This window comes from Dreissena polymorpha, chromosome 7, assembly GCF_020536995.1.
Source record: "Dreissena polymorpha isolate Duluth1 chromosome 7, UMN_Dpol_1.0, whole genome shotgun sequence".
Taxonomy (NCBI): Eukaryota; Metazoa; Mollusca; class Bivalvia; order Myida; family Dreissenidae; genus Dreissena; species Dreissena polymorpha.
In genome coordinates, this window is record NC_068361.1 from 103154774 (window position 1) to 103182358 (window position 27585).

A 27585-nucleotide genomic window follows, 5' to 3' on the forward strand; every position below is an offset into this window, starting at 1 on the left:
TTAGTAAGGAGTAATATTTAGTAAGGCGAATTGATGTTGAATATTTTCGTCTGGAATTTGAGATAACAACTTAAAATAAATGTTTGATAAATAAGCGAGTATCCTCTTCTTAATATTGGGTGAAAAATAACACCCACGTATGGATTATTATTTTTTAAATTTTGCCCTCATATTATACAAAGAAAAACGTTGTCTGTATGAATAGGTATTGTACAATTAGTGATTTAGATAAAGAAATTTTATTTTTAACAATCTCGTCGACATAATTAAAGATTACACATATTATTAAGACGTTTCATTTACCACATATGTAAAGTGGATAAAGCTTGTTTGTTATTTGATTACATCCTGCCATTCGGATCAAACCGGGTGGGCGAAAAAAAAGTGTATTGGGGTAAAAAAACAGAGCTAGTTGCATTGCTTTTGAAGTATATTACCTTCCTTATTCGCGAAATAACCACAGACTTCCAACGTTTCTTTTTTGTTCCAAATATTTTCTTTGTTTGATCTCCTGTCTTCAGCGAAGCAAAATTTGCATATCTACCAAGAAGACGCACGTACATGCTGGTATTTTGTACTCTTATCCTACGTCCTCAATTACAATACAGGTAGTTTCGTTCTTATTCGGAATTTATTTTCATAAGGATATATCAACATCAACACGATTTTTTAATTATTTCGTCAAAGATTTCGTAGAATTACCGAATATTTCCGTATTGTAAAGAATGTTTTATAGTGGACTCAATACACAATTACTTTCCAGTAAGTCAAATAGTTTTTCAAAAAAAAATGAGTTTCTTATTACAATAAGGAAAATTCTAGATAGAGTGTTTTTTATGTTTGTGTTCATTTAATTTTTTATACATAGGCGATTTTATTCAATTTAATTTGTAGTTTTGATTATTTCATAGTTGGTTCTGGGAATCTGTGAATGAGATTAGGCATTTAAATTCCTGAACTGTTAATAGCTTTGTTTTTTTAATCTTAATCTGTGGCAGCTTTACATGACCCTCAAATAAAGCAATATAGCATGAATTTGTAGAACAAAATAATATTCTCTTTTGATTTCTTTTGTCATTTTTCTACATAAAAACGGTGTACCAAGTCTGTAAACAGATGCAATCGTCATAAAATGAGAAAACTAAGGAACACTTTACAACATATGCATACCTCGGTAAATTTTAATTTCAAACATACATGTTAAAGGAATAAACAATACAAAAAATGAGAACAAAATACATGGTAAAACGAACACGTTTTTTTTAAAGAAAGCAAGTTCATTTAGCACATGTATAGTGATTGAATGTCCAAATTAAGTTAATAAAAAGTGCTTTAATATGTGTATTAGTACATAATTTTATTTTTCTTTGTAATGCGTATTATTGCAAGTAAACTGATATCCGACCAATCATAATTTCTGAAAATCAATTCTGAAAAACAAGAGTAGCAAATGGAAACTATATTATACATGCATATTCATTTTTTATTCTTTGGCATAAGTTATTTTATTAATTTATTCCATTAAGTAAAACTTACAGCATGGTATTATGTTGTAAATAGGATATATTTTAAAAGCATGCACAATAGATATTTGAGGTTGACTGGTAATGCGAATAAACGAGTTTACGGTGTAAATAAATTTTTCTATTAAGATTTAAAATGTTTTGTTAAATACGCTTTAAGTTTAAATAAAATATATGTATGCATAATTGCAAACCGACTGTTATGACCTTTAGAGTACTAAGCGGGCATGTTTTAAGTAACTTTATATAAAACCTGCAGTCGAATGAGTGTTTAATGGTTCAACGGGTAATGAATATTAGGGTGCTTATTAAGCACTATCACTTTGGTTTCAAATAATTTCACAATATACACGCAGTTGAAAACAGCATAATCACACAAAGCGCTGTTTTAACCAAATTGTAGAAACCTTAGATTAATGGACTGCCTTTTAACGGCTCGAGTTTGTGGTTGTCGTGTGGGTCTTGGTGGTGCGTGATCCATCAGGATTAACGATTGTCTCTTCCACGTAGGTTGTGGTTACACCATCTGCACATAAAATAGTTACTTAGTTTAGCCGAAACTACCTGCATTAAGTCTTTAACCATACAGTTTAACAGGAACCACCTGTACTATGTCTTTAAAAATAAATGATTTACAGAAACCACCGACATTATGTCTTAAACAATAATGTTTTACAGAAACTATCTAGATTATACGTTAAGCAATGCAGTTTAACCGAATTACCTGCATTATGCATTTTGAAATAAAGGTTTAACAAAAACCACATGCATTGTGCATTTAACAATTTAGTGTAATCGAAACCAACTACATTGCTTATTTAACAATAGCGTTTGAAAGAAGTTATCATCATAGAAGTAACCTAAACTACCCGAATCCTTTATTTTACACTTAAATCGAAACCACCTTCGAAAGTGTTAAACAATAAAACATAAACGACTCCAACTGCAGTATGTATTTAACAATGAAGTTGTTTGGCCGTTATTCAATGTATCCGTTTGCTATAATGTTTATTTATGCTGAAAACGCACAATATCAGATTGCTATGCAGGACTTGTTTAATGAGAATACAATATGAATACCCATTGTAATGGGAACGTATGCTCAAGCTTTGCTGGCTTATTGTAATCACAAATACAGGATTGTCATAAGATGCATTGTATGCAGGGTAAATTCGGGTTCAATTGAAGGTTCAGTTATATTCAGGTTCTTTATGCACTGTCTATATGCATCTAGTCATCAATGTAAACATGATCTTTTATCAGTTAAATAACAGTTGGAAGTTATCTTATGTGTGTCAATTAGCTAAGTTGACAGAGAGCTCGACCTCTAATCCGTGGATTGCGAGTTCGATCACCGGACCGGTAAAGTCACGTGTGCGGGGCATTGGACATAGAATCCCTTTCACGGATATTATCTCCCCTTTCCCTGTTTCCAGTGTGACATTGTTATTACCTGGTATAAATATTTTTTAAAGTATGGAATACATAACCAGGACGTGTGTGAGGTGGCTAAATGCACGCCTTATTATGACTGAACTACTGTTGAAAATGGCAACAACATCAGTTAAAAAAACAACAACAGTTGAACTATATTTAGACTAATGCAACCTTTAGTTCTGGTGTAGGATTTGGTTTGTCTCCCTCCACCTCCACCATGATGTTGAGTATTGCGAGCGTTGTCAGTCATCTCTGGAACTAATATGAAATATGTGCTTGCTCAGATGTATTATAGGCAACTGGCCTATGATGCCAGAAAATCAAACCAACTAAGTTATACAAATGACATATGCAATAGCAGTAGAATGGTTTCAGACCTTTCTTTGCTGGAATAATTATCTTGCCGTCCTTAGGTGGAAGAACATTCCTGGCAAAATCCCCCATCATGTTTCCGGCTGACTACTGCAATCCATTTTCCTTTACCATCTGTGGCTCTTGCCGCGCCGATTTCCTGGCTTCCTTTCCAAACAACTTGTGTGAAATGGCCTAAAAGAACAACATAAATTATTTTGACAATGTTTGCATACTTCTGCATAATATAGCTTGTCGGTTATTCTCGCACAGTTTCAATTATGAGGTAAAAATATTGTCTGGTATTTTGTTTCGAAAATTGCAGTTAGTGTGCACAACTCCTTAAGATTATCTTATAATTTTTCAAAACTGTTCATCCATTTTATGGTAGTTTGCGTGTTTTTGCAAAAATGTACACATTGTGTGGTAAATTTAAGACAAAGACATTTTCAAAACATTCGCGAACAATTTTGTCTTGTTTCATGAAAGTATTATCTGGTAAATAATACAAAGAAAGTAGTTTGTGCCCACTACTGCATAATACTCTGTTTTTCAATTGTGTTCGCGAAAAGATTTCAGGATACTTCGCTAGTTTTCGCGAATTATAGGAATTTCTAGAAAAGTTGTTTTCATATATATAATGACATATTTGTTACTTGTTCATGATATCAAAAACGTTTCTCCAAAACATATATGTGCATTATCGTATCTCGGTTGGGGTATTACGCGATTTATTCGAACTGGCGTATTAATATTTTCGAATGGCGCCAAAACGACAAATGAAGCGAGTGCATCTATTTCAGCGAATTATCCCCATCCGCCCAATCATTTTTCTGAATCCTCGTCTGAAATGAGACAAGAAAATTTATTTCGTAAGTATTGTATTTTTGGCCGGTGGCCTTTAACTACGAAATAAATTTTATTTTCTTTCTTGACTTGCCTCGTTTGAAATGTGCCATTAAATTATCGTCGAAAGTAAGTGTAAAAGTACATAACTGTACCATGTTTAAAACTCGCCTCGTTGAAGTCATACTTCTAAAATCTTCTAAAGGAAAATGTTAAAAAGGACGTGGGAAAGCAGAAATCCCAGGCGGACGCCCACTGATTTCCTTAAGTACCCCGGGTTCTCTTACGTATACCACAAACTTCCAACGGTAAGGAAAATATACTTAAAAGTACCCCGTAGTATGACAGGGTAGCTTTAAGAGTATTTTCCGTACCCGAGGTATATTGTTGCATATTCCGAGTACTCGGGGTACTTTTAAGTAGTTTCTGAGCCGACAATGACAAATAGAGTTTTCATTACACGGGGTTGGAATTGGTATATTGTAACCTAAAGCTCTCCAGAAATTAGTGGTTGTTATGAAATTTACAAACATCGGCTGTGATGATACGATTTTTTAGAAATATATTGCAAGATATCATCCAGAATTTAATTGCAGTATTTTGAAACATTATTACAAAGTGAGGTAAAAAGAACAAACGATGAAAACACAAACGGATTACTGTCACGCAGAACATTTCGAATTGTGTAACTGTCAGCCTTAAATTGACAGAACATGTTTCGACCTGTAATATTACTTTATTGAGATGGTTTTTGTGCACAGCTTTTTTCCTTTCATTTGAGAAAGCGCACTTGTGCGTGGTATAGTTCTCTATTATGTGTGAAAATGATCATGCAATAATTGACTGTGCATGTGTATTAACCATTAACTTTTGATAAAAATGTATAGGTACATGTATTATTGAAACATTTATAACAATTTAAAAAGATGTGGACTTTCTTAATTGTTTTTAAAAGAGTGAATGTTGAATTCATGCAGTTGTAATAATCAAATAATCCAAATTGAATGAAATAGAGTAGTGATGCTGATGTCGTTTTTGGTGCTTCTGATGTCAGTGGTGGTGTGCTAATATCGCATGTATCGCTTGTAGTGCAATGATATCTGTTGATGTCGGTGGTGTTTATGATGGCCATGGCGCCAATAGCTATGCTGATGGTGATGTCGATGTCAGCGTCAATGATGCAAATGCTGCCGTGCTTTCTGATATTTCTGATGCTTGTGTCCTTTGGTTGTCGATGCGGTATTGGGTGTGCGATGTTTATGTGCGTTTTGGTAAATAGTTACAATATAATGGTGATGTTGATGTTTCTGGTGTTTATGCCATACGTTATGGGTTAGATTGCTGATTTTTGTGTTACTTCTTTAGATCTGCTTTTGTGTGTATGGATGGTTTTCGTGCAGCATTTCATAAAATTATTATCAGGATAAGAGATCGGTTGCCCCATATCGTAACAATAGATAATGTATTCAAAACATAATACATATTAAACTATTAGGTGTGAAACTGTCCATAACATAAACATATCACATTAATTCTCAAAACCTGTTTTACGTCGCTTTTACTGCACTTAAATATACAACGAAAAATAAAATACAAATAAAATTTTCCGTGAATTCAATATAAACAAGTAACTGAATACCATTATTCACGAAGTTAAACGAAAGGAACGCTGACTACTGATACCGATTTCACCGATTAACAAAACTGACGCAACTAGAGCTTGCTTGCGTCTGTGAAGTTTACCGATATTTTTATCTTTTTATGTCCTTCTGTGTAAATATTTTTTATTGCGTTGTGATGCATTCCCACATTGACTACTGAATACGTTATTTGCATTTTCTTATCCTACATTCAATAATGCAAACTAATGATTTGCGTTCTTTTTTCGTTCCATCACCTCAGTCATAGCAGACATCACCACGTCAACAACGTTCTGTATTTAAATTTAAAGCTTTAACAACGGTGGTTATTCAGCACCATTGACTTGTTATGAGGACGATAACTTCTTTCACAAAGACTGTCAACCTCCGCGCAGACATTTTACGGGAACTAGCATAGCTGGATCAAATCCCTGCCTTCATAACCAAACACGTGATGATAAGGTAAATATTTTTTTAATGAACCTAAACGTAAACACTATTTTAAAAATGTAAAAGAAGATGATACTACATTTTTTAATACATAAAGCAATACAATAAAATCCTAACAAATTTGATAGGATTTTCTTGTGATAAGAGAGATTGTATGTGAGAGCAAGGAAAGACAACTCCGCGTGGAGATTGAAAGATTGTCGTCACCATCATCACAACAACAATAACGCAAAAATAACACTAAACCAACTGCAATTGTGTGAGAAGTCTGCCCAAGTTCCATAACTCTGCCATGCAATTTAGCTTTATTATATTTAGCCCCCTTTCAGACATAGAAATCTGGTAAACGTATATGTGCAACTTCTTAGAATCAATGCTTCTACTATACGTAATCAATTAAAACTTAACACATTTGTTCGGGGCTATTCTGTGATTTAACTGAAAAATAGTCACTGACAAAGATTCATAACTCTGACCTGTAATCAAGCGAATTATATTCCCTTTTTATAAGTAGAAATTGTGTTAATGTTATCGTGCCCACACCCCTGTAAATCTGTTCCTGTATCGCCACAACCTTACAACGTAATTTCGCGATCTCACATCATATTATCTTAATCTCAGATCGTCTTTTTGAATCTCTAACCTCAATGCGAGATTACGGGAATAAGAAGCGTGATCGCAATCTCTATTCGGCAATGCAAATTAAATATCGCGATTTCGTATAATGTTTTCAATATTTCGCGTGAGCATCATTCATTCGAGATTGCGAGATCACAAGCTTTATTTTGGCGATCTCGCCTTCCGGTTGAAAAAGCACAATCATGTCATTTGAATAAACTAAATTTACCATATATCAAATATCATCATTATTTCTGCGAAAAATAAAATATTTGTCGGGTTTCTAGCCGGGTGTGCAACGTAAGAACTTAATTGTATAGGAGTAAAAAACATACCAAATGGCATGGCTCGAGGAAGTTAAATTAACTTCCTTATTTTCGAAATTACCGCACAGGTACATCTTTGGTTTATATTCTTTGTTGGTATCATCTATCAACATATCAGTGTCGATCAAGTTTTTGTGCGGTTTGACCTCCTGTCTTAAGCCAAGCCAAATTTGATTTTCTTCCAAGAAGACGCACCTAAATGCTAATACATGTATTTTGTTATTCTACGCTACGTTTACAATTACAATACAATTGCACAGTTTCGTTTCAATTCAGCATTTATCCTCATATGGTATATCCCTATAACCACGAAGTTTATTATTAAATCGTCAAAGTTTTTGCAGAATAAACCCATGCTAATATTTCCTCGTAATGAGGAATGTTTTATAGTGGACCTCATACATAAGAACTTTCAAGTAAAAAAATACCTGTGCAAAAAAAGAGTTTCTATATACAATAAGGAAACTCATAGTAAGTGCTTTTTTAATTTCATGTTTTCGAAACATAGGCAAGTGCGTTTATTTTTTTTTACAATTAAGTTTATCTCGTTATTGGTTCTGTTAATTTGAATCTTCGAGAGCGAGTATGCATTTGAATTCGTCAAAAGTCGAAAAGACTGTTGTCCGCATCTTAATCTTTGGCAAAACCACGCTCTCGGGTTGTCAAAATGCAATAGGACCTTCAAATAACAGAGCGCAGCATCAAGATCTAGAGCAAAATAACATAAATCTTTTATATATTTTCTATTGTCACATATCTGACATTAAAATGGTGTAGCAACGACGTTAACAGAAGGACTCGTCAAGAAAATGAAATCTATGAAATGAATGCATATTCATTACCGATTAATTGACATAAGTTATTATATTAATTAATTCAATTTAGTTATGTGTACACCTGGGTAACTATGTTATAAAAAGGCGTCAATAAAAAAAGATTCACAATGGTTATTTTGGGTTTACTAGTCGTTATAGAATCTTGCTATAAAGATTTAAAATTTTTAACACACTTCAATTCAAGTATAAAACATGTTTGGATAATTGTATTTATCAGTTTACACTTTGATATACTACATGTTCTCATTAAGATACAAACAAACCGATAGTCATGACCTTTAGAGTACTTATTGGGCAGTACAACCATGGTTTTAAGTAATTTTATATAAAACCTGCAGTCGATTGAGTGTTTTTATGGATCAACGTGTAATTAATATTTGGTTGCTTATAGAGCAATTTAACCCTGGTTTAAAATAAGTTCACAATATACATGCAGTTGAAAACAACATAATGACAAAAAGTGCCATTTTTAACCAAATCGTAAAACACTAAGATTAATGGACAGCCTGTAAACGTCTCAAGTTTGTGTTTGTCGTATGAGTCCTGGTAGTACGTGATCGATCAGGGTTAACGATCGTCTTTTCCACGTAGGCTGTGGTTACACCATATGCACATGAAATAGTAAAGTTCAGCCGAAACCACGTGCTTTATGTCTTTAATAATACAGTTTAACAGAAATCACCAGCATTATGCCTTTAAAAATAAATTTTAACATGAATCACCAGCATTATTTCTTAAATATTTAAGTTTTACAGAAAACATCTAGATTGCATGTTTAACTATAAAGTTTAAACGAATCACCTGCATTACGCATTTTGCAATAAATGTTGACACAAAATGCATCGTGCGTTTAACAATATAGATTAACCGAAACGCCTGCGTTGCGTATTAAATAATAGCGTTTAGCAGAAGTTATCATAAGTAACCGAATCCTTCATTTTACACTTTAACCGAAACCACTTTCGTAGGTTTTAAACAATAAAACATAAACGACTCCAACTGCAGTATGTATTTAAAATTAAGTTGTTTTGCCGTTATGCAATGTATCCGTTTACTATTATGTTTATTCATGCAGGGTTAATTCGGCTTAAATTTTAGGTTAAATTATATTCAAGTTGTTTATGCACTGTCTATATGCTTCTAGTTATCAATGTAAACATGATCTTTTATCAGTTAAATAACAGTTATAAGTTAACTCATTTGTCTATTAGTTAAGTTGGTAGAGAGCACGACTTCTAATCCGTGGATTGCGAGTTCGATCCCCGGCACGACCAAGTCACGTGTGCGGGGAATTGGACATAAAATCCTTTTCACGGATATTCTCTCCCCTTCCACTGTATCCAGTGTGGCGTTGTTAGTTACTGGTATAAATACTTGTTTAAGTATGGCATAAATAATCAGGACATGAGTGAGGTGGCAAAACGCACGTCGTGATATGACTGAACTACTTTTGAAAAAGGCCACACAATCAAAGTTAAAAAAGAAACAACAGTTGAACTGTATTTAGTCTTATGCACCCTGTAGTTCTGATATAGGATTTTGGGTTTCTCCCTCCACCTCCACAATGCTGTTGCATATCATCGACTCCTTTGTGACCTTTGATAGTCATCTCTGGAACGAATATGAAAAATGTGCTTGTTCAGATTTATTATCGGCCACTGGCCTATGAAGACAAAAAAGCAAACCCTCTAGAACAAATGGAAAATGTAGTAGTAGTAGTAGTAGTAGTAGTAGTAGTAGTAGTAGTAGTAGTAGTAGTAGTAGTAGTAGAAGTAGTAGTAGTAGTAGTAGTACAAGTAGTAGTAGTAGAAGTAGTAATAGCAGTGATAGTAGTAGTAGTAGTAGTAGTAGTAGAAGTAGTAGTAGTAGCATTAGTAGTAGCAGTAGTAGTAGTAGTAGTAGAAGTAGTAGTAGTAGTAGTAGTAGTAGTCGTCGTCGTCGTAGTAGTAGTAGTAGTAGTAGTAGTAGTAGTAGTAGTAGTAGTAGTAGTAGTAGTAGTAGTAGTAGTAGTAGTAGTAGTAGTAGTAGTAGTAGTAGAAGTAGTAGTAATAATAGTAGTAGTAGTAGTAGTAGCAGCAGACGAAAAGTAGTAGTATTGTTGTAGTAGAAGTAGTAGTAGTAGTAGAAGAAGAAGTAGTAGTAGTAGTAGTAGTAGTAGTAGTAGTAGTAGTAGTAGTAGTAGTAGTAGTAGTAGTAGTAGTAGTAGTAGTAGTAGTAGAAGTAGTCTGTATTATTTATTTATAATGAATTGTGTTGTGTTGAGCATAAAACTGTTCATTAGTTTAAAGGGTTTCAGACCTTTTTGCGCTTGAATCATTATCTTGACGTCCATAGAACATTCCTGGCAAAATCCCCCATCATGTTTCCGGCTGGCCTATAGCTGGCTACTGCAATCCATTTTCCTTTACCATCTGTGGCTCGTTTCGCCCCGATTTCCTGGCTTCCTTTCCAAATAACTAGTGTGAAATGGCCTAGAAGAACAACAACAGACTCTTTTTACAATGTTGGCATACATTGCATAACCTGTCGGTTATTCTCACAAAGTTTCAATGACTCGTCAAAATATTGGCTGTTATTGTATTACGCAAATTGCAGTTAGTGTGCACAACTCCAAAATATTATCTTATAATTTTTCAAAACTGTTCATCCTTTTCATGGTAATTTACCGTGTTTTTGCAAAATATATACGGTTTTTGAAGAAGCATATTTTTAGGCAGAATACGAATAATGTTCCAAAATGTGAAACTTTCGCGAAACTTTTGTCTTGTTTCATGAACATATTTTCTGACAATAAACACAATCAGTAAAGTTGATGCACAATACTTCATAAGATACTCTGTTTTTAAATATGTAATTGCAAAAAAAAAGATTTCATTATACTTCGCTATAGTTTTCGCGAATTATACGATTATCACTAAAAGTTGTTATAATTTATATAATTTAGTATCTTTGCTTTTTCATGATATCGAAAATGTTTCTCCAAAACAATTGCGCAAAATATGTGTATTTTCGTATGCAGGTAGGGGCATTAACGCGATTAATTCAAACTGACGTATTGGCATATTTGAATGGCTCCAAAACGACAAATGAAGCGACTAAACCTATCTCAGCGAATTAACTCCACCAGCCCAATCATTATTCTGAATTCTCGTCTGAAATGAGACAAGACAATTTATTTCTTTAGTATTGTATTTTTTGCCGTCGGCCTTTAACTACGAAATACGTTTTCTTTCGTGTCTTGTCTCGTCTGAAATGTGCCATTAAATTATCGTCGAAAGTAAGGGTACAAGTACATACCTGTAACGTGTTTAAAACTAGCGTCGTTTAAGTCATACTTCGCGATTTCAGAGTGCCATGAGTCCTTTGGCTCCTGCCCTAGAAATAAGGGAGACAACTTGAAGAATAAGGGAGCAAACATGATGAGATGACAAGAATAAGGGAGCCAACTTTATGTGATGACAAGAATAAGGGAGCCAACTTAATGTTGCGAGAATAATACTGGGTACGTAATGTTATTTAATAATCTTCTTGAACATACACTAACTCATTATTTTATGGATTGCTAAAGATAAAAAACTTTTGGACTCTATATTTACGAAAATATTGTTCTTCCATTTAGTTTTATATTATTGTTGCGCATAACTCTGGCGATTCCTGATTTATTGGAATCTACACATTGAAATATTTAGAGCTAGGTGTAAAACATCCAAAATAGTTATATTAAAAAAGTATGTGACAGCTAAGAACGATAACATCGTGGCTTTTACTTATATTTGAATAGTTTGCGTGTTTGTATTGTAACACTCGCATTTTATAAAGGAAATAACTTACCCTCTGCAAATACCAGTAATCGAAAACGTTTTTATATCCTTAAATATAATTTTCTGTGAATCCTTTTGAACTTCGTTTGTCATGTTTTTATATTATATGGATTGTAGTTAATTAAATGTAGATAACTATTTATTGGGACCAATCCAAGAAGGCATGTTATTGATGCAATTGGAAATAATAGACACATTTAAAAAATTTGATTCTCGAAACCATTTAATCTGAGGACTTTTTCAAAATCTTCTATAATTTATATGCATTTATCAATATTGTACTTGTATGAAAAGAAACCTCATATTGAGCTTGCGTTCTTCAAATGAGTGTTGTCTTCTGCTATGGACTATTTGAAAGAGTTACTTATGTTCAATCATTTATGAAATTGTTGATTTTCGTTTAAAACAATACTTAAATTGATTACTAGTTTAAGATTTTCCTGGTAATATAAAAACATTATTGGTAACGAAATATGTTACATCATACGCAGTGAACATCTGTGAAAATATCATAAACATGTATTTTAAATAAAAGCTAAGCAACATTTACCCCTTACGTCGGCAGTTTTGATTTGTGATGATGAAGGTGGTAGTCATTATGATAATGAAGGTGGTTGTCATTGTGACGATGAAGGTGGTAGTCATTGTGATGATGAAAGTGGTAGTCATTGTGATGAGGGAAGTCGTAGTCATTGTGATGATGAAGGTGGTAGTCATTGTGATGATGAAGGTAGTAGTGAATGTGATGATGAAGGTGGTTGTCATTGTGATGATGAAGGTGGAAGTCATTATGATGATGAAGGTGGTAGTCATTTTGATGATGAATGTGGTAAGCATTGTGATGATGGAGGTGGTAGTCATTGTGATGAGGGAAGTCGTAGTCATTGTGATGATGAAGGTGGTAATCATTGTGATGATGAAGGTGGTAGTGAATGTGACGATGAAGGTGGTTGTCATCGTGATGATGAAGGTGGTAGTCATTATAATGATGAAGGTGGTAGTCATTGTGATGATGAAGATGGTTGGCATTATGATGATGAAGGTGGTAGTCATTGTGATTATGAAGTTGGTAGTCATTGTGATGATGAAGGTGGTAGTCATAGTGATGATGAAGGTGGTAGTCATTGTGATGATAAAGGTGGTATTCATTGTGATGATGAAGGTGGTAGTCATTGTGATGATGAAGGTGGTAGTCATTGTTGTGATGAAGGAGGCGGAGGTCATGGTAATGATTTAGGTGGTACTTGTGGAAGAAGTAAAGTTGTTTTTCGTTGTTATAATGAAGTTATACTTGTGGTTATGATGGTGATGGTGATATAAGGTCAGGCCTGGTAACAATGGAGCTGATTGTATTCTTATCTATTAATGATCGATATGAACGTAATGGAAATAACGAAACAATTAAAGGTTATCGTGGTGATGATGTAGGTGATTGAATAAAAAAGAAACGCAAATCATTACTTTGTTAAACGTTTTCATAGAATAAGACCACAATTTACGTATTTAGTAGTGTATGCGCGAATGCAACAAATATGAGAGATATCGGTCACCTTTACATACGAATGCTCATGTTGCGTAAGATTCATACATCGATAAACCGTTATCCTTATTCAGCATATTTTCATGGAACAGTGTCAATGATGGTATTAAGTTACCTGTATCACATTTAATTCACGGAAAATTGTATTTTTTTCTATTTTAAAAAGCAAAGGGTATACTTTTAGTGCACTATTGGTTCATGTTATCGTCAAAAGGGATGTAAAAAGCTGTGTTTTGAGAATTTATGTGACATGGACATATTATTGACATTTACACGCCTAGTATTTTAATAGTTCATACGTTTTGCAGAGATAACCTGTTAATATGATAAGGAACGCCTGATTTCTTATCTTTAATAATAATTTCGTGAACTTTTTTACTCAAACTATCCCCAAACATTCAGTGACAGGAATTTCAGCAGCAATGTTAACAAAAGCAGGTCCTGTATAAAAGTAACACCGAAATCAGCAACACGTCTAAATAATCCATACGCACCAAAAACATCATCATAACCGTGATATCGTCACAATTTCACCATAACGAACATAAACACCACACCTCCTACACCGACATCGACACAAGCATCACAAACACCAGAAAGCGCAACAGCTCTTGTATGCATCATCGATAACATCGCCATCACCAGCACCACAAGCATCATTATTGACGCTGTGGGAATCATAAACACCACCAACATCAGAAGCCAACATCATCATTATCACCACCGTCGGCATAGGGATAACAATCATCGGCTTAAGCATAACAACCACTGATTCCTGCATCACCACGACTGACATCAGCACCAATAACGTTACGATCAACATCATTACCACCGATATCAGTAACATACCAGAATTTTGAGCAACATCTCGAACCACCACTGTCATAAACATTACCACCATCGACATCTGCATCACCCTTAACTAACGTGGAAGCAACATTTCAAGGTAAAGCGATTAAAACCAGTACATTTCATTAACAATTATTATTTTAGTAAATTGCAGTCGACTGTAGACGACGTTAAACGGACATCCAGTGCCTATTGACACTCAGTTTTAGCACATCGCAGGTCGGAATTGATTTGGTGAGGGTTTTTTTTCTATTTTAGTTTAATTTCGTTTCATTTTCATCCAACTTCATTTTTGTTTGTATTCAAGTCACGAAATAAAGATGCGATTATAGCAACCTCACAAAATTATTAATATAAGTATATACATTTAAGGAACGACATACACCTACAAAACTGTCAAAAGTGAGAATCTGATAATAAATGTTGTTTCACATCATTATTCACTTAACCACAACATTTTACATATAAAGTACTGCAAACCTGTTTTGGGTAAATATGTTAACTGAAATAGAACTTTTAGACATTAATTTATTAACAGTGGAAATTTACCTCGAAACTTGATCCCCTATATACTTTTTTAGAGTGAATGCAGCCGCTCCGCCAATTATATTCAAGAGGTTGTAAAATAATCTTTAGGGGAAAAGTTTGTCAATCTAGTGAGAAATGACTCAGGATTACAAGTAAAATGGTATATAATTTTCCTTATATAAGGTATTTACGCCGTGTAAAGTACATGAACATTTTGCATATTGAAAAATGTATATCCTTTTTCATGATCAAGTGTCGATTGAGATCGAAAAAAAAAGTTCGTGTCGCTGAATATTTATAGACACACATTTTCAGATAATTTTTGTGTAGATATGAAGTTAAGAAATTTCTATAATTTACAGATAAATAATTGTCAATCGTCGTTGTTTTCAATTATGTGTAAATATATGTACAAAAAGTGACCACACCATTTTTGAAATCTTATTCGATAATTACTTTCATACTTGACTTTACTTTTGAAGTAATCAAGCAAAATATTTTACGTTGGAGGAAACACTTGTGCACGAAACAGCCAATAACCCTAAACGTTTGGTAAATGACGTTTCATAATAATTCGCTCCTATTCGAAAAAAGTGTTAAGTATAATCAGTGGAAGAACACGTTTTTGTTTTTACAGTTTTATTGAAAAACACACCAAATGGGGCGCACTATCTTCTTGATATCTACTATGTTTAATAAGTGGTCGTACGGAAAACAATGTAATGACGTCACGCTGTATGTATACAATTATATACACATAATTAAGGACGCACACACATGCAAAAAAAAGAAGAAATTGGTTTAAAAACAACAACCTCGCCGATTTATGGTTGTTTGGCAACCCTTAACGTCAAGTAAATTTCCTCGATACGTGCTTCCGATATTCCACTCTTTATAGGGTATGGCTTCCGGCGTCCCAATTATGTAAGTTGAAACAATCCTTTTTTTCTTCAACATTTGTGAGCCAGTGTGTGTGTAACGCCGGAAGTCATAATAGGAGAAGGGGGAGGCATCAATCCTTACCGATCTAAATCAATTTAGCGGGGTATTTGGTACACTATGGGCATACCTGTCCGCATTTAAAAACAAGTAGATCCTCAATGCTCATAGCTAACGCCTCTTTATGAACACCGTCGTGCTACCCATTGCTCGATTTGACTCGGCACTTTACTGTGCTTTCTTGTACAAATTTATCGTATAGAACACATTCGCGTCAAGGCTTTGCCCAAGAATAGTGCTTAGGCACAGGAGAAAAGACTTGCAGTTGTGGTTTGTGTCGCTTGCTGATATGGTACCATATGCAATGTATTTGTGCTCGTTTGATACGAAAACAAGAAGTGAAACAGTACTTCGATAACAAAATCACAACAGATAATTTCATTTCAATAAAGGGATTTCTGTGTGAAACATATTTTAATGTTATTGATGTTTAAATCAAATATTGTAGCTTTAACTGAAAGAAAAGTCATGCATAAAAATCTTTAAAGATGTGAGTCCTGACAGCAACAAGGATTTTGAAACTCGGCTTAGTGGCACCATTGTGCTAAAGGACCATTTGGAAAGGCCAGATGCTTATAGACCGTATTGTCACACCTTTTTGATTTGACTACAATTAGTAAAAATACATTTGATAGTAGTGTTTTACTCTTTTAAGCTATCCGAGAAGGCTTTCTAAAATATTCGTTAAAATTCTCTGGACCAATCGGCTTGCGGCGATCGTATGAAGAGCTACGTATGAATTAATGATACATTATATCATGCTGTATTTTGCATTTTGACGTTCATCACGACTAACGTAAATAATATGTCATAGAAACACGTATAAAACATTCTCCCATAAGTTTGGGTAATACTATCTCGGCTTGACTCGATTCGATTCTCTTATCTTATTCACATTGCCTGAGTTTGAAACACAATTCGCCGAGTGTGTTTCACGTCATACTCCATGTCCATCGGCCAGCCATAACTTTTTTATTCTGTCTTTCTATTACTTATTTTTTAATTGAATGGATCCATATCCTGCCGATTTGACTTTGAATAACGTGACCCAATGTTTGCCTTAACATGATGGAGTGTCTCCGCCGGAATCCAAATAGGTCTGGTCAAGAACTCAGTTTGTTTTTAAAGTGGCATTAACAGGTTTTATCGTTATTTAATATTAATGTTTACATTCTTACTTACTATATGTACTTAAGTGTGATAAAAACAAAACATATATTAAAAGAAATCATGAATCCAAACCTACTAAAATAAATAAATGTATCGTTATAAATTAATAGCAAAATCGACAAATGTAACACCAAACGTCAATTGCAGATACATTTGCCATTTCCAATCAAAGGGGTTGCTTTATTAATTTTAACATATTCATTAGTAAGGAGTAATATTTAGTATGGAGAATTGATGTTGAATATTTTCGTTTGGAATTTGAGATAACAACTTAATATAAAACATGCATGCCCCACATGTGGGCTGTCCGTTGTAGTGGCAGCCATTGTGTGAATACGTTTTTTGTCACTGTGACCTTGACCTTTGACCTAGTGACCTGAAAATCAATAGGGGTCATCTGCGAGTCACGATCAATGTACCTATGAAGTGTCATGTTCCTAGGCAAAAGCATTCTTGAGTTATCAACCGAAAATCATTTTACTATTTCGGGTCACTGTGACCTTGACCTTTGACCTTGTGACCACAAAATCAATAGGGGTCATCTGCGAGTCATGATCAATCTACCTGTGAAGTTTCATGATCCTAGGCATATGCGTTCTTGAGTTATCATCCGAAAACCATTTTACTATTTCGGGTCACCGTGACCTTGACCTTTGACCTAGTGACCTCAAAATCAATAGGGGTCATCTGCGAGTCATGATCAATCTACCCATGAAGTTTCATGATCCTAGGCGTATGCATTCTTGAGTTATCATCCGGAAACCATTTTACTATTTCGGGTCACTGTGACCTTGACCTTTGACCTTGTGACCTTAAAATCAATAGGGATCATCTGCGAGTCATGATCAATCTACCTGTGAAGTTTCATGATCCTAGGCATATGCGTTCCTGAGTTATCATCCGAAAACCATTTTACTATTTCGGGTCACCGTGACCTTTGACCTAGTGACCTCAAAATCAATAGGGGTCATCTGCGAGACATGATCAATCTACCCATGACGTTTCATGATCCTAGGCGTATGCATTCTTGAGTTATCATCCGGAAACCATTTTACTATTTCGGGTCACCGTGACCTTGACCTTTGACCATGTGACCTCAAAATCAATAGGGATCATCTGCGAGTCATGATCAATCTACCCATGAAGTTTCATGATCCTAGGCGTATGCGTTCTTGAGTTATCATTCAAAAACCATTTTACTATTTCGGGTCACCGTGACCTTGACCTTTGACCTAGTGACCTCAAAATCAATAGGGGTCATCTGCGAGTCATGATCAATGTACCTATGAAGTTTCATGATCCTAGGCCCAAGCGTTCTTGAGTTATCGTCTGACAACCACTTGGTGGACGGACCGACAGACCGACCGACCGACATGAGCAAAGCAATATACCCCCTCTTCTTCGAAGGGGGGGCATAATAAATATTTGATAAATAAGCGAGTACCCTCTTTTTAAATATTGGGTGAAAAATAACATCCACGTATGGATTATTATTTTTTAAATTGTGCCCTCATATTATAAAAAGAAAAACGTTGTCTGTATGAATAGGTATCTACAATTAGTGATTTAAATAAGGACATTTTATTTTTAACAATCTCGTCGACATAATTAAAGATTACACATATTATTAAGATGTTTCATTCACCAAATATGTAAAGCTTGTTTGATATTTGATTACATCCTGCCATTGGATCAAACCGGGTGGGCGAAAAAAAATAAGTTTTTTGGGGTAAAAAAAAAAGAGCTAGTTGCATTGCTTTTGAAGTATATTACCTTCCTTATTTGCGAAATAACCACAGACTTCCAATGTTTCTTTTCTGTTCCAAATATTTCTTTGTTTGATCTCCTGTCTTCAGCGAAGCAAAATTTGCATTTTTACCAAGAAGACGCACGTACATTCTGGTATTTTGCACTCTTATCCTACGTCCTAAATGACATTACACTAAGGTAGTTCCGTTCTTATTCGGCATTTATTTTCATAAGGATATATCAACATAAACACGATTTTTTTTTATTTCGTCAAAGTTTTCGTAGAATTACCGAATATTTCCGTATTGTAAAGAATGTTTTATAGTGGACTCAATACACAATTACTTTCCAGCAAGTAAAATAGTTTTTCAAAAAAGAGTTTCTCATTACAACAAGAGATTGCCAAGCATAATGGTCCCCTACCGGTGAAACTCCACTATTGTCAGCAAAAAAACAACATTTTTTACATATATTTGTTGCCATAGCAACCAGAATTTTTGACGTAGGAACAAAATGAAATGACGTGCATAATCTCCATATTGCCATCTATCCATGTTTCAAGTTTCATGAAAAAATATGAAGAACTTTTAAAGTTATCGCAGGATCAAGAAAAGTGTGACGGACTGACAGACAAACAAACTGACAGACGGAGTGCAAACCATAAGTCCCCTCCGGTTTCACTGGTAGGGGACAATAAGGGAAATTCTAAATAGAGTGCTTTTTTATGTTTGTGTTTATTTCATTTTTTTATACATAGGCGATTTTATTCAATTTAATCGGTATTTTTTATTATTTCCTAGTTGGTTCTGGGAATATGGGAGAAAGATTATGCACTTAAATTCCTGAACTGTCAATAGCTCTGTTTTTTTGCATCTTAATCTGTGGCAGTTTTACATGACCCTCAAATAAAGCAATAAAGCATAAAGTTGTAGAACAAAATAATATTCTTTTTTAATTTCTTTTGTCATATTTTTGACATAAAAACGGTGTGCCAAGTCTGTAAACATATGCAATCGTCATACAATGAGAAAACTTTGCCAAAATAAGGAACAAGTTACAACATATGCATACCTCGGTTAATTTTAATTACAAACATACATGTTAAAGGCATAAACAATACAAAACATTTGAGAAAAAAATACATGGTAAAACGAACAATTTTTCTTAAAAAGAAAGCAAGTTCATGTAGCACATGTATAATAGTGATTGAATGTCCAAATTATGTTAATAAAAAGTGCATTAATATGTGTATGTGTACATAATTTTATTTTTCTTTGTAATGCGTATTATTGCAAGTAAACTGATATCCGACGAATCATAATTTCTGAAAATCAATTGCAAATATATTTTATCAAACAAGAGTAGCAAATGGAAACTATGTTATGCATACATATTCATTATTTATTCATTGGCATAAGTTATTTTATTAATTTATTCCATTAAGTAAAACTTACAGCATAGTATTATGTTGTAAAAAAGGATATATTTTAAAAGCCTACACAATAGATATTTGAGGTTGACTGGTAATGCGAATAAACGAGTTTACGGTGTAAATAAATATTTCTATTAAGATTTAAAATGTTTTGTGAAATACGCTTCAAGTTAAAATAAAATATGTATGAACAAGAGATTGCCAAGCAATATGGTCCCCTACCGGTGAAACTTCACCATTGTCAGTAAAAAAAATATTTTTTTATATATTTGTTGCCATAGCAACCATAATTTTTGACGTAGGCACAAAATGAAATGACGTGCATAATCTCCATATTGTCATCTATCCATGTTTCAAGTTTCATGAAAAAAATAATAAGAACTTTTAAAGTTATCGCAGGATCCAGAAAAGTGTGACGGACTGACTGGCTGACAGACAGACTGACAAACTGACAGACAGACGGAGTGCAAACCATAAATTCCCTCCGGTTTCACCGGTAGGGGACAATAATTGCAAACCGACTGTTATGACCTTTAGAGTACTAGGCGGGCATGTTTTAAGTAACTTAATATAAAACCTGCAGTCGATTGAGTATTATAATGGTTCAACGGATAATGAATATTAGGGTGTTTATTAAGCACTATCACTTTGGTTTCAAATAATTTCACAATATACACGCAGTTGAAAACAGCATAATCACACAAAGCGCTGTTTTTAACCAAATTGTAGAAACCTTAGGTTAATGGACTGCCTTTTAACGGCTCGAGTTTGTGGTTGTCGTGTGGGTCTTGGTTGTGCGTGATCCATCAGGATTAACGATTGTCTCTTCCACGTAGGTTGAGGTTACACCATCTGCACATGAAATAGTATAGTTCAGCCGAAACCAACTGCATTAAGTCTTTCACCATACAGTTTAACAGAAACAACCTGTATTATGTCTTTAAAAATAAAAGATTTACAGAAACCACCGACATTATGTCTTAAACAATAAAGTTTTACAGAAACTATCTAGATTGTACGTTCAACAATACAGTTTAACCGAATTACCTTCATTACGCATTTTGAAATTTTAAAGGTTTAACAAACAACACATGCATTGTGCATTTAACAATCAGTGTAATCGAAACCAACTGCATTGTTTATTTAACAATAGCGTTTGACAGAAGTTACCATCATAGAAGTAACCGAAACTACATGAATATTTCATTTAACACTTAAACCGAAACCACCGTCGCAGGTGTTAAACATTAAAGCATAAACGACTCCAACTGCAGTATATATTTAACAATTAAGTTGTTTGGCCGTTATGCAATGTATCCGTTTACTAGTATGTTTATTTAGGCGGAAAACGCACAATATCAGATTGCTTAAAAGGACTTGTTTAATGAGAATACAATATGAATACCCATTGTAATGGGAACGTATATTCAAGCTTTGTTGCCTTATTGTAATCAGAAATACAGGATGGTCATAAGAAGCATTGTATGCAGGGTAAATTCGGATTCAATTTAAGGTTAAATTATATTCAGGTTCTTTATGCACTGTCATATCAATCTATTGATCAATTTAAACATTATCTTTTATGTTATAAGTTAACTCATGTGTCTATTAGCTAAGTTGGTAGAGAGCTGGACTTCTAATCCGTGGATTGCGAGTTCGATCCCCGGCCCGGCCACATCACTTGTCCGGGGGATTGAACATGAAATCATTTCCACGGATATTCTCTCCCCTTTCCCTGATTCAAGTAGATCATGTTTAGTTGCTGGTATAAATATATTTAAAAGTATGGAATAAATAACCAGGAAATGTATGAGATTGTTAAATTCTCGCCGTGATAAGACTGAACTGCTGTTGAAAATGACAAAAAAAATAAAGTTAGCAAAAGCAACAACAATTGAACTGTATTTTGACTTATGCAACCTTTCGTTCTGGTGTAGGATTTGGTTTGTCTCCCTCCACCTCCACCATGATGCTGCATATTCTCCACTCCTGTGTGACCTGTGTTAGTCATCTCTGGAACGAAGGTGAAAAATATGCTTGTTCAGATTTATTATCAGCAACTGGCCTATGAAGCCAAAAAAGCAAGCAGTAGCAGTAGCAGCAGCAGTAGTAGTGATAGTAGTAGTAGCAGTAGTAGTATTAGTAGTAAAAGTAGTAGTAGTAGTAGTGGTGGTAGTGGTAGTAGTAGTAGTAGTAGTAGTAGTAGTAGTAGTAGTAGTAGTAGTAGTAGTAGTAGAAGTAGTAGTAGTAGAAGTAGTAGTAGTAGTAGTAGAAGTAGTAGTAGTAGCAGTTGTAGTAGTAGTAGTAGTAGAAGTAGTAGTAGTAGTAGTAGTAGTAGTAGTAGTAGTAGTAGTAGTAGTAGTAGTAGTAGTAGAAGTAGTAGCAGCAGAAGTAGTAGCAGCAGTAGTAGAAGTAGTAGTACACCTTTTTTCGCTGGAATCATTATCTTGCCGTCCTTAGGTGGCAGAACATTCCTGGCAAAATCCCCCATCATGTTTCCGGCTGGCCTATAGCTGGCTACTGCAATCCATTTTCCTTTACCATCTGTGGCGCTTGCCGCCCCGATTTCCTGACTTCCTTTCCAAACAACTTGTGTGAAATGGCCTATAAGAACAACATAATTATTTTTTACAATGTTGGCATAATTCTGCATAAGATAACCTGTCGGTTATTCTCACAAAGTTTCAACTACTTGTCAAAATACTGGCTGGTATTTTATTACGAAACTTGCAGATTATCTTATAATTTTTCAAAACTTGTCTTCCTTTTTATGGTAATTTGCGGTGTTTTTGCAAAATATATACGGTTTTTGTGGAAGCATATTCTTGGACAGAAGACAAATAATGTTCTAAATTTTTTAACTTTCGCGAACGATTTGTCTTGTTTCATGAACATATTTTCTGGCAATAAACACAAACAGTAAAGTTGATGCCTAATACGACATAAGATACTCTGTTTTAAGATTGTAATTGCAAAAAAAAAGATTTAATTATACTTCGCTAGTTTTCGCGAGTTATACGATTTTCACAAAAAGTCATATATATAATTTAGTATTTTTACTTTATCATGATATCGGAAACGTCTCTGGAAAATATGTGAGCAATATATATGTATTATATTATGCAGGTTGGGGCACTGTCGCGAGTTATTCGAACTGGAGTGTTGGCGACAAAACGACAAATGAAGCGCGTGCATCTATCTCAGCGAATAAACCCCACCCACACAATCATTATTCTGTTTCCTCGTCTGAAATAAGACAAGACAATTTATTTCGTAAGTATTGTATTCTTAGCCGGTGGCCTTTAACAACGAAATCAATTTTATTTTCTTTCTTGACTTGCCTCGTCTGAAATGTGCCATTGAATTATCGTTGAAAGTAAGGGTACACGTACATACCTGTACCATTTTTAAAACTCGCCTCGTTGAAGTCATACTTCGCGATTTCAGAGTACCACGAGTCCGTTGGCTCCTGCCCTAAAAATAAGGGAGACAACTTCATGTGTTGACAAGAATAAGGGAGAAAACTTCATTTGTTGATAAGAATAAGGGAGCCAACTTTATGTGATCACAAATATAAGGGAGCCAACTTCATGTGATGACAAGAATAAGGGAACCAACTTCATAGTGCGAGAAGAATACTGGGGTACATGGTCTGAAGTAATGTAACTGAATTAGCTTCTTGAACTTACACTAACTCATTATTTTACGGATTGCTAAATATTTACGAAAATATTGTTCTTCCTAGTAGTATTATTTTATTGTTGCACATAACTCTTGCGAATCCTGATGTATTGGAGTCTAGACATTGAATAATTAGAGCTAGGTGTAAAAACATCAAAAATAGTATATTTAAAAATGATGTGACAGTAAGAACGACAATATCGTGGCTTTTACTTATATTTGAATAGTTTGCATGTCTGTATTGTAACATTTGATAAAGAAAATAACTTACCCTCTTTAAATACCAGTAATCGAAAACGTTTTTATATCCTTTAATATCATTTTCAGTGAATCCTTTGGAACTTCGTTTGTTATGTTTTTATATTATATGGATTGTAGTCATTTAAATGTAAATAACTATTTATTGGAACCAATCCAAGAAGACATAATATCATGCTCTTGATGCAATTGGAAATAATAGACACATTTAAAAATGTTGAATCTTGAAACCTTTCAATTTGAGGACTTTTTCCAAATCTTTTATAATTTATGCATTTATCAATATTGAACTTGTATGTAAATAAAACTCATATTGAGCTTGTGTTCTTCAATTAAGTGTTGTCTTCTGCTATGGATTATTCGAAAGAGTTACCTATGTTAAATCATTTATTAATTTGTTGATTTTCATTTAAATCAATAGTTAAATTGATTACTAGTTTATGATTTTCCTTGTAATATAGAATTTTATTAGTAAAGAAGATTCGATTCCAGTGAAAAATGTTACATCATGCGCAGTGAACATCTGTCAAAATATCATATACATGTATTTTAAATAAAAGTTAAGCAACATTTACCCCTTACGTAGGCAGTGTTGATTTGTACATTAATATTATTACTGAAGAAATTTTCAAGACGGAGAGTCAAAGTTGACGATACCGCAAAATATCAAAAGATTTGTTTAATTTACTTAGAAATAGCGCATAATAAAATATTGATGTAAATGGCAGATTAATCAAAGGCAATAACGATCTAATGGCATTCAATTTACCACTATAATTTGGGGTAACATGCATGGCGTTGACGGACGCAAATGCCTCTATTGATGTCCTCGTTCTTCCTCTATTTTCTTACGGACAATGTCGAATGATGGACCAAAATCAATGAGGACCATGTTAAAATACTGATAATACTGGTTTATTGATGTTTACTTTGTTAATTGCCACTTTATATTTTCTGTTTACATTGCATTTTTTAAGAAGAAAATAGCATTAATCGACATTAGAGCGTTAGAAATGAAAAATGTATTACATTTAATTCTATTCGATGAAAATTCATTTAATTTTTTTTTAACGTTGAAGTTAACCTTTTGTATAAACCGGGTCACCGATCGCACGGTAGATTAACCGGGTAATAAGCATTTTGTTGGCTTTCGGTGAATTTTCGTAGTGGTAATACAAAAAAAATCACGCTCCGACACACGCGGATATTTTTCTTTCAGCATACGTGAAATAAATTCGACAATACAACGAAATCAATAAATAACCTTTATATATGTATGCACATCATATATAACCCATATACCACATATACGACTACATAACTTAGTTACTATTCGGCTTAAACCTACCCGTATAATCAGTAGGGCCGGAAGACCACTTTGAGGCGATATTTTCTCCCAATCTTTGACCATTGAGGTCACAATCGCTGTGCTCAAAGGAGTTTGTTGCAATCAGGTGATTGGCCCAGTTTTGGGCGTAATCAGACAAATCTTGAGCATGCTTCAATGGCGAAGCATGAAATCAAACCGGTTAAATCAGGTAATACTCGTTTTACACCCCGTATGCATTCACAACGCACGTGCTTGAACCTGCAGTAGCAGCAGTAGTATTAGCAGTAGTAGTAGCAGTAGTAGTAGCAGCAGTACAAATAGTAGTAGTTGCTGTAGCAGCAGCAGCCGTAGCAGCAGTAGTAGATAAACAGTAGAAGTAGTAGTAGTAGTAGTAGTAGTAGTAGTAGTAGTAGTAGTAGTAGTAGTAGTAGTAGTAGTAGTAGTAGTAGTAGTAGTATCTTTTGTATGAAGTAGTAATAATTATGGTAATAGTATAAATAGTAAACCTGGTGTTTAGCCCTATACTCGTTGTGGGCCTTAATCAATTCTTCTATGAACTTGCTATTTGACATTGTCCTCTGAAAAAAAATGTGGAAGACAGTTTGCATATCTTTATCTTACTTATCTCAATAGCATATTATTATCGATGCAACTTACTTCCAAAAGGAATGATTTAAAAAATGTTCCTATTTTTATTCCAATAATATACATTCCAAGTGTAATTCCTTCACTGTAAGAAAATTACATTTTCCAATCTGAATATCTTAAAATAGTAGCTAAAATATTTCTGAAAATAAACTTTTAAAATGACGCAGTAAGAGTTATACTATTTCGTACTAAAACCTTTCTAAAATTTCAACCTTTTGCTAGTATTCAATCCAAATATTATTTTTTTGACTGTTTATATTATTTTTAATGTCCGAGAACGATGTACAATTTTAACAACGTTGTCTACCAAATTTAAAATATAAACTGTAAACATATAGCCCTTACGACGCTCGTTTATAGCTTATCAAAAATGTCGGGTAAGGTTTCTTCTTAAAAGAAAATATAACAATGCTCTTCTTAGTATTCCACGAAGACACTCGGTATTAAGTTTCAGAATAGCGGAAAATTTCAATAGCATGATTTGTTAATAAATTGTGCATGCTATTTAAGAATGGTTAAACGTATCAATATTGAACAATATGTATGTTGAATTGAATCACCATGAACTTTTAAGTCAAAACAATTATACATGCAACATCAATTAGCGAAATTATAAGTAGGTTAACGACGGTGTGTCAGTTTTTCGCAGAACAAGTATAGATGGCGTGTTTGGAAAATGGACGGTTAAAATCGCAATATGATTTAAACACATTTAAATTTCTTATATCTTTGATTTTCTTCAAAGTAAATAGCACGTTATTTCCTAATTATGGCTCTTAAAATTAACTTGATAGTCGTGAACAAAACAGTTATTAAGAGGTATTCTTTTATCTGAATTGCTCTTTTCGATCTTAAAATAGCTGAAAAGCACATGTAACCAGATGTCTAAAAAATTAATTAATTGGTTAACTGACAATCGGACTTCATAAACATTTTGGCAGGGATTAAATTTACGAAAACGACATAAACTGGTACATTCTGATGAAAATTATTAAACGTTTGACATAAGATTTACACATTAACAATATAATTATACCCGTTATAAGAACGTAATAACTACGACATAAAAAAATTTAATCGAAAATTTGCATTGTCTCCCATTGTTCGCGCATATTGATAAATACCGAAAGAAATCAAGGTAAAGAAAATATATGGAGCTGTGTGTGTTGTTAATGTAATATTTGGGTTATCATATTAATGTTCATATAAACATGCTCTTTAAATTTAATTTACTTACTGACTTATTATAGTGGTACTCTGGAAATTTACCATTTGGTTATGATATATTTTTTTGGGAGGGGGGGAGGGGGTACGTGCTGTTCAGTGTTACAGGTCAGGTTAACCCATTTATGCCCAGTGGACTCTCCCATCCTTCTAAATTGGATCAATTTATTTTCAAAATTAGGGATGTCTTGTATATTTATTTCTATATTTAGAACAATTCTTACAGAAATTCCTTTAAGCAAACAGCGTAGACCCAGATGAGACGCCGCATCATGCGTGAATGGGTTAATATAGGCAATTGCCTAGTCAAGTCTTTTATGAGCTGCTGA

At 34.0% G+C, this 27585-nt stretch overlaps 1 protein-coding gene across 1 annotated transcript; it reads right to left on the reverse strand.

Annotated features, from left to right (window-relative positions):
- Positions 1 to 1722: 1722 nt before the first annotated feature.
- LOC127839994 (Golgi-associated plant pathogenesis-related protein 1-like) lies at positions 1723 to 26377 on the reverse strand. Its single transcript, XM_052368383.1, has 7 exons — positions 26245 to 26377; positions 25891 to 25962; positions 25403 to 25571; positions 23512 to 23589; positions 22540 to 22719; positions 22036 to 22128; positions 1723 to 2049 (listed from the first exon to the last, which is right to left on the reverse strand). The coding sequence occupies exons 2-7, from the start codon at positions 25954 to 25956 to the stop codon at positions 1952 to 1954; spliced, it is 684 nt and encodes a 227-aa protein (XP_052224343.1). The 5' UTR covers positions 25957 to 25962; positions 26245 to 26377; the 3' UTR covers positions 1723 to 1951.
- Between the last annotated feature and the right edge of the window lie 1208 nt (positions 26378 to 27585).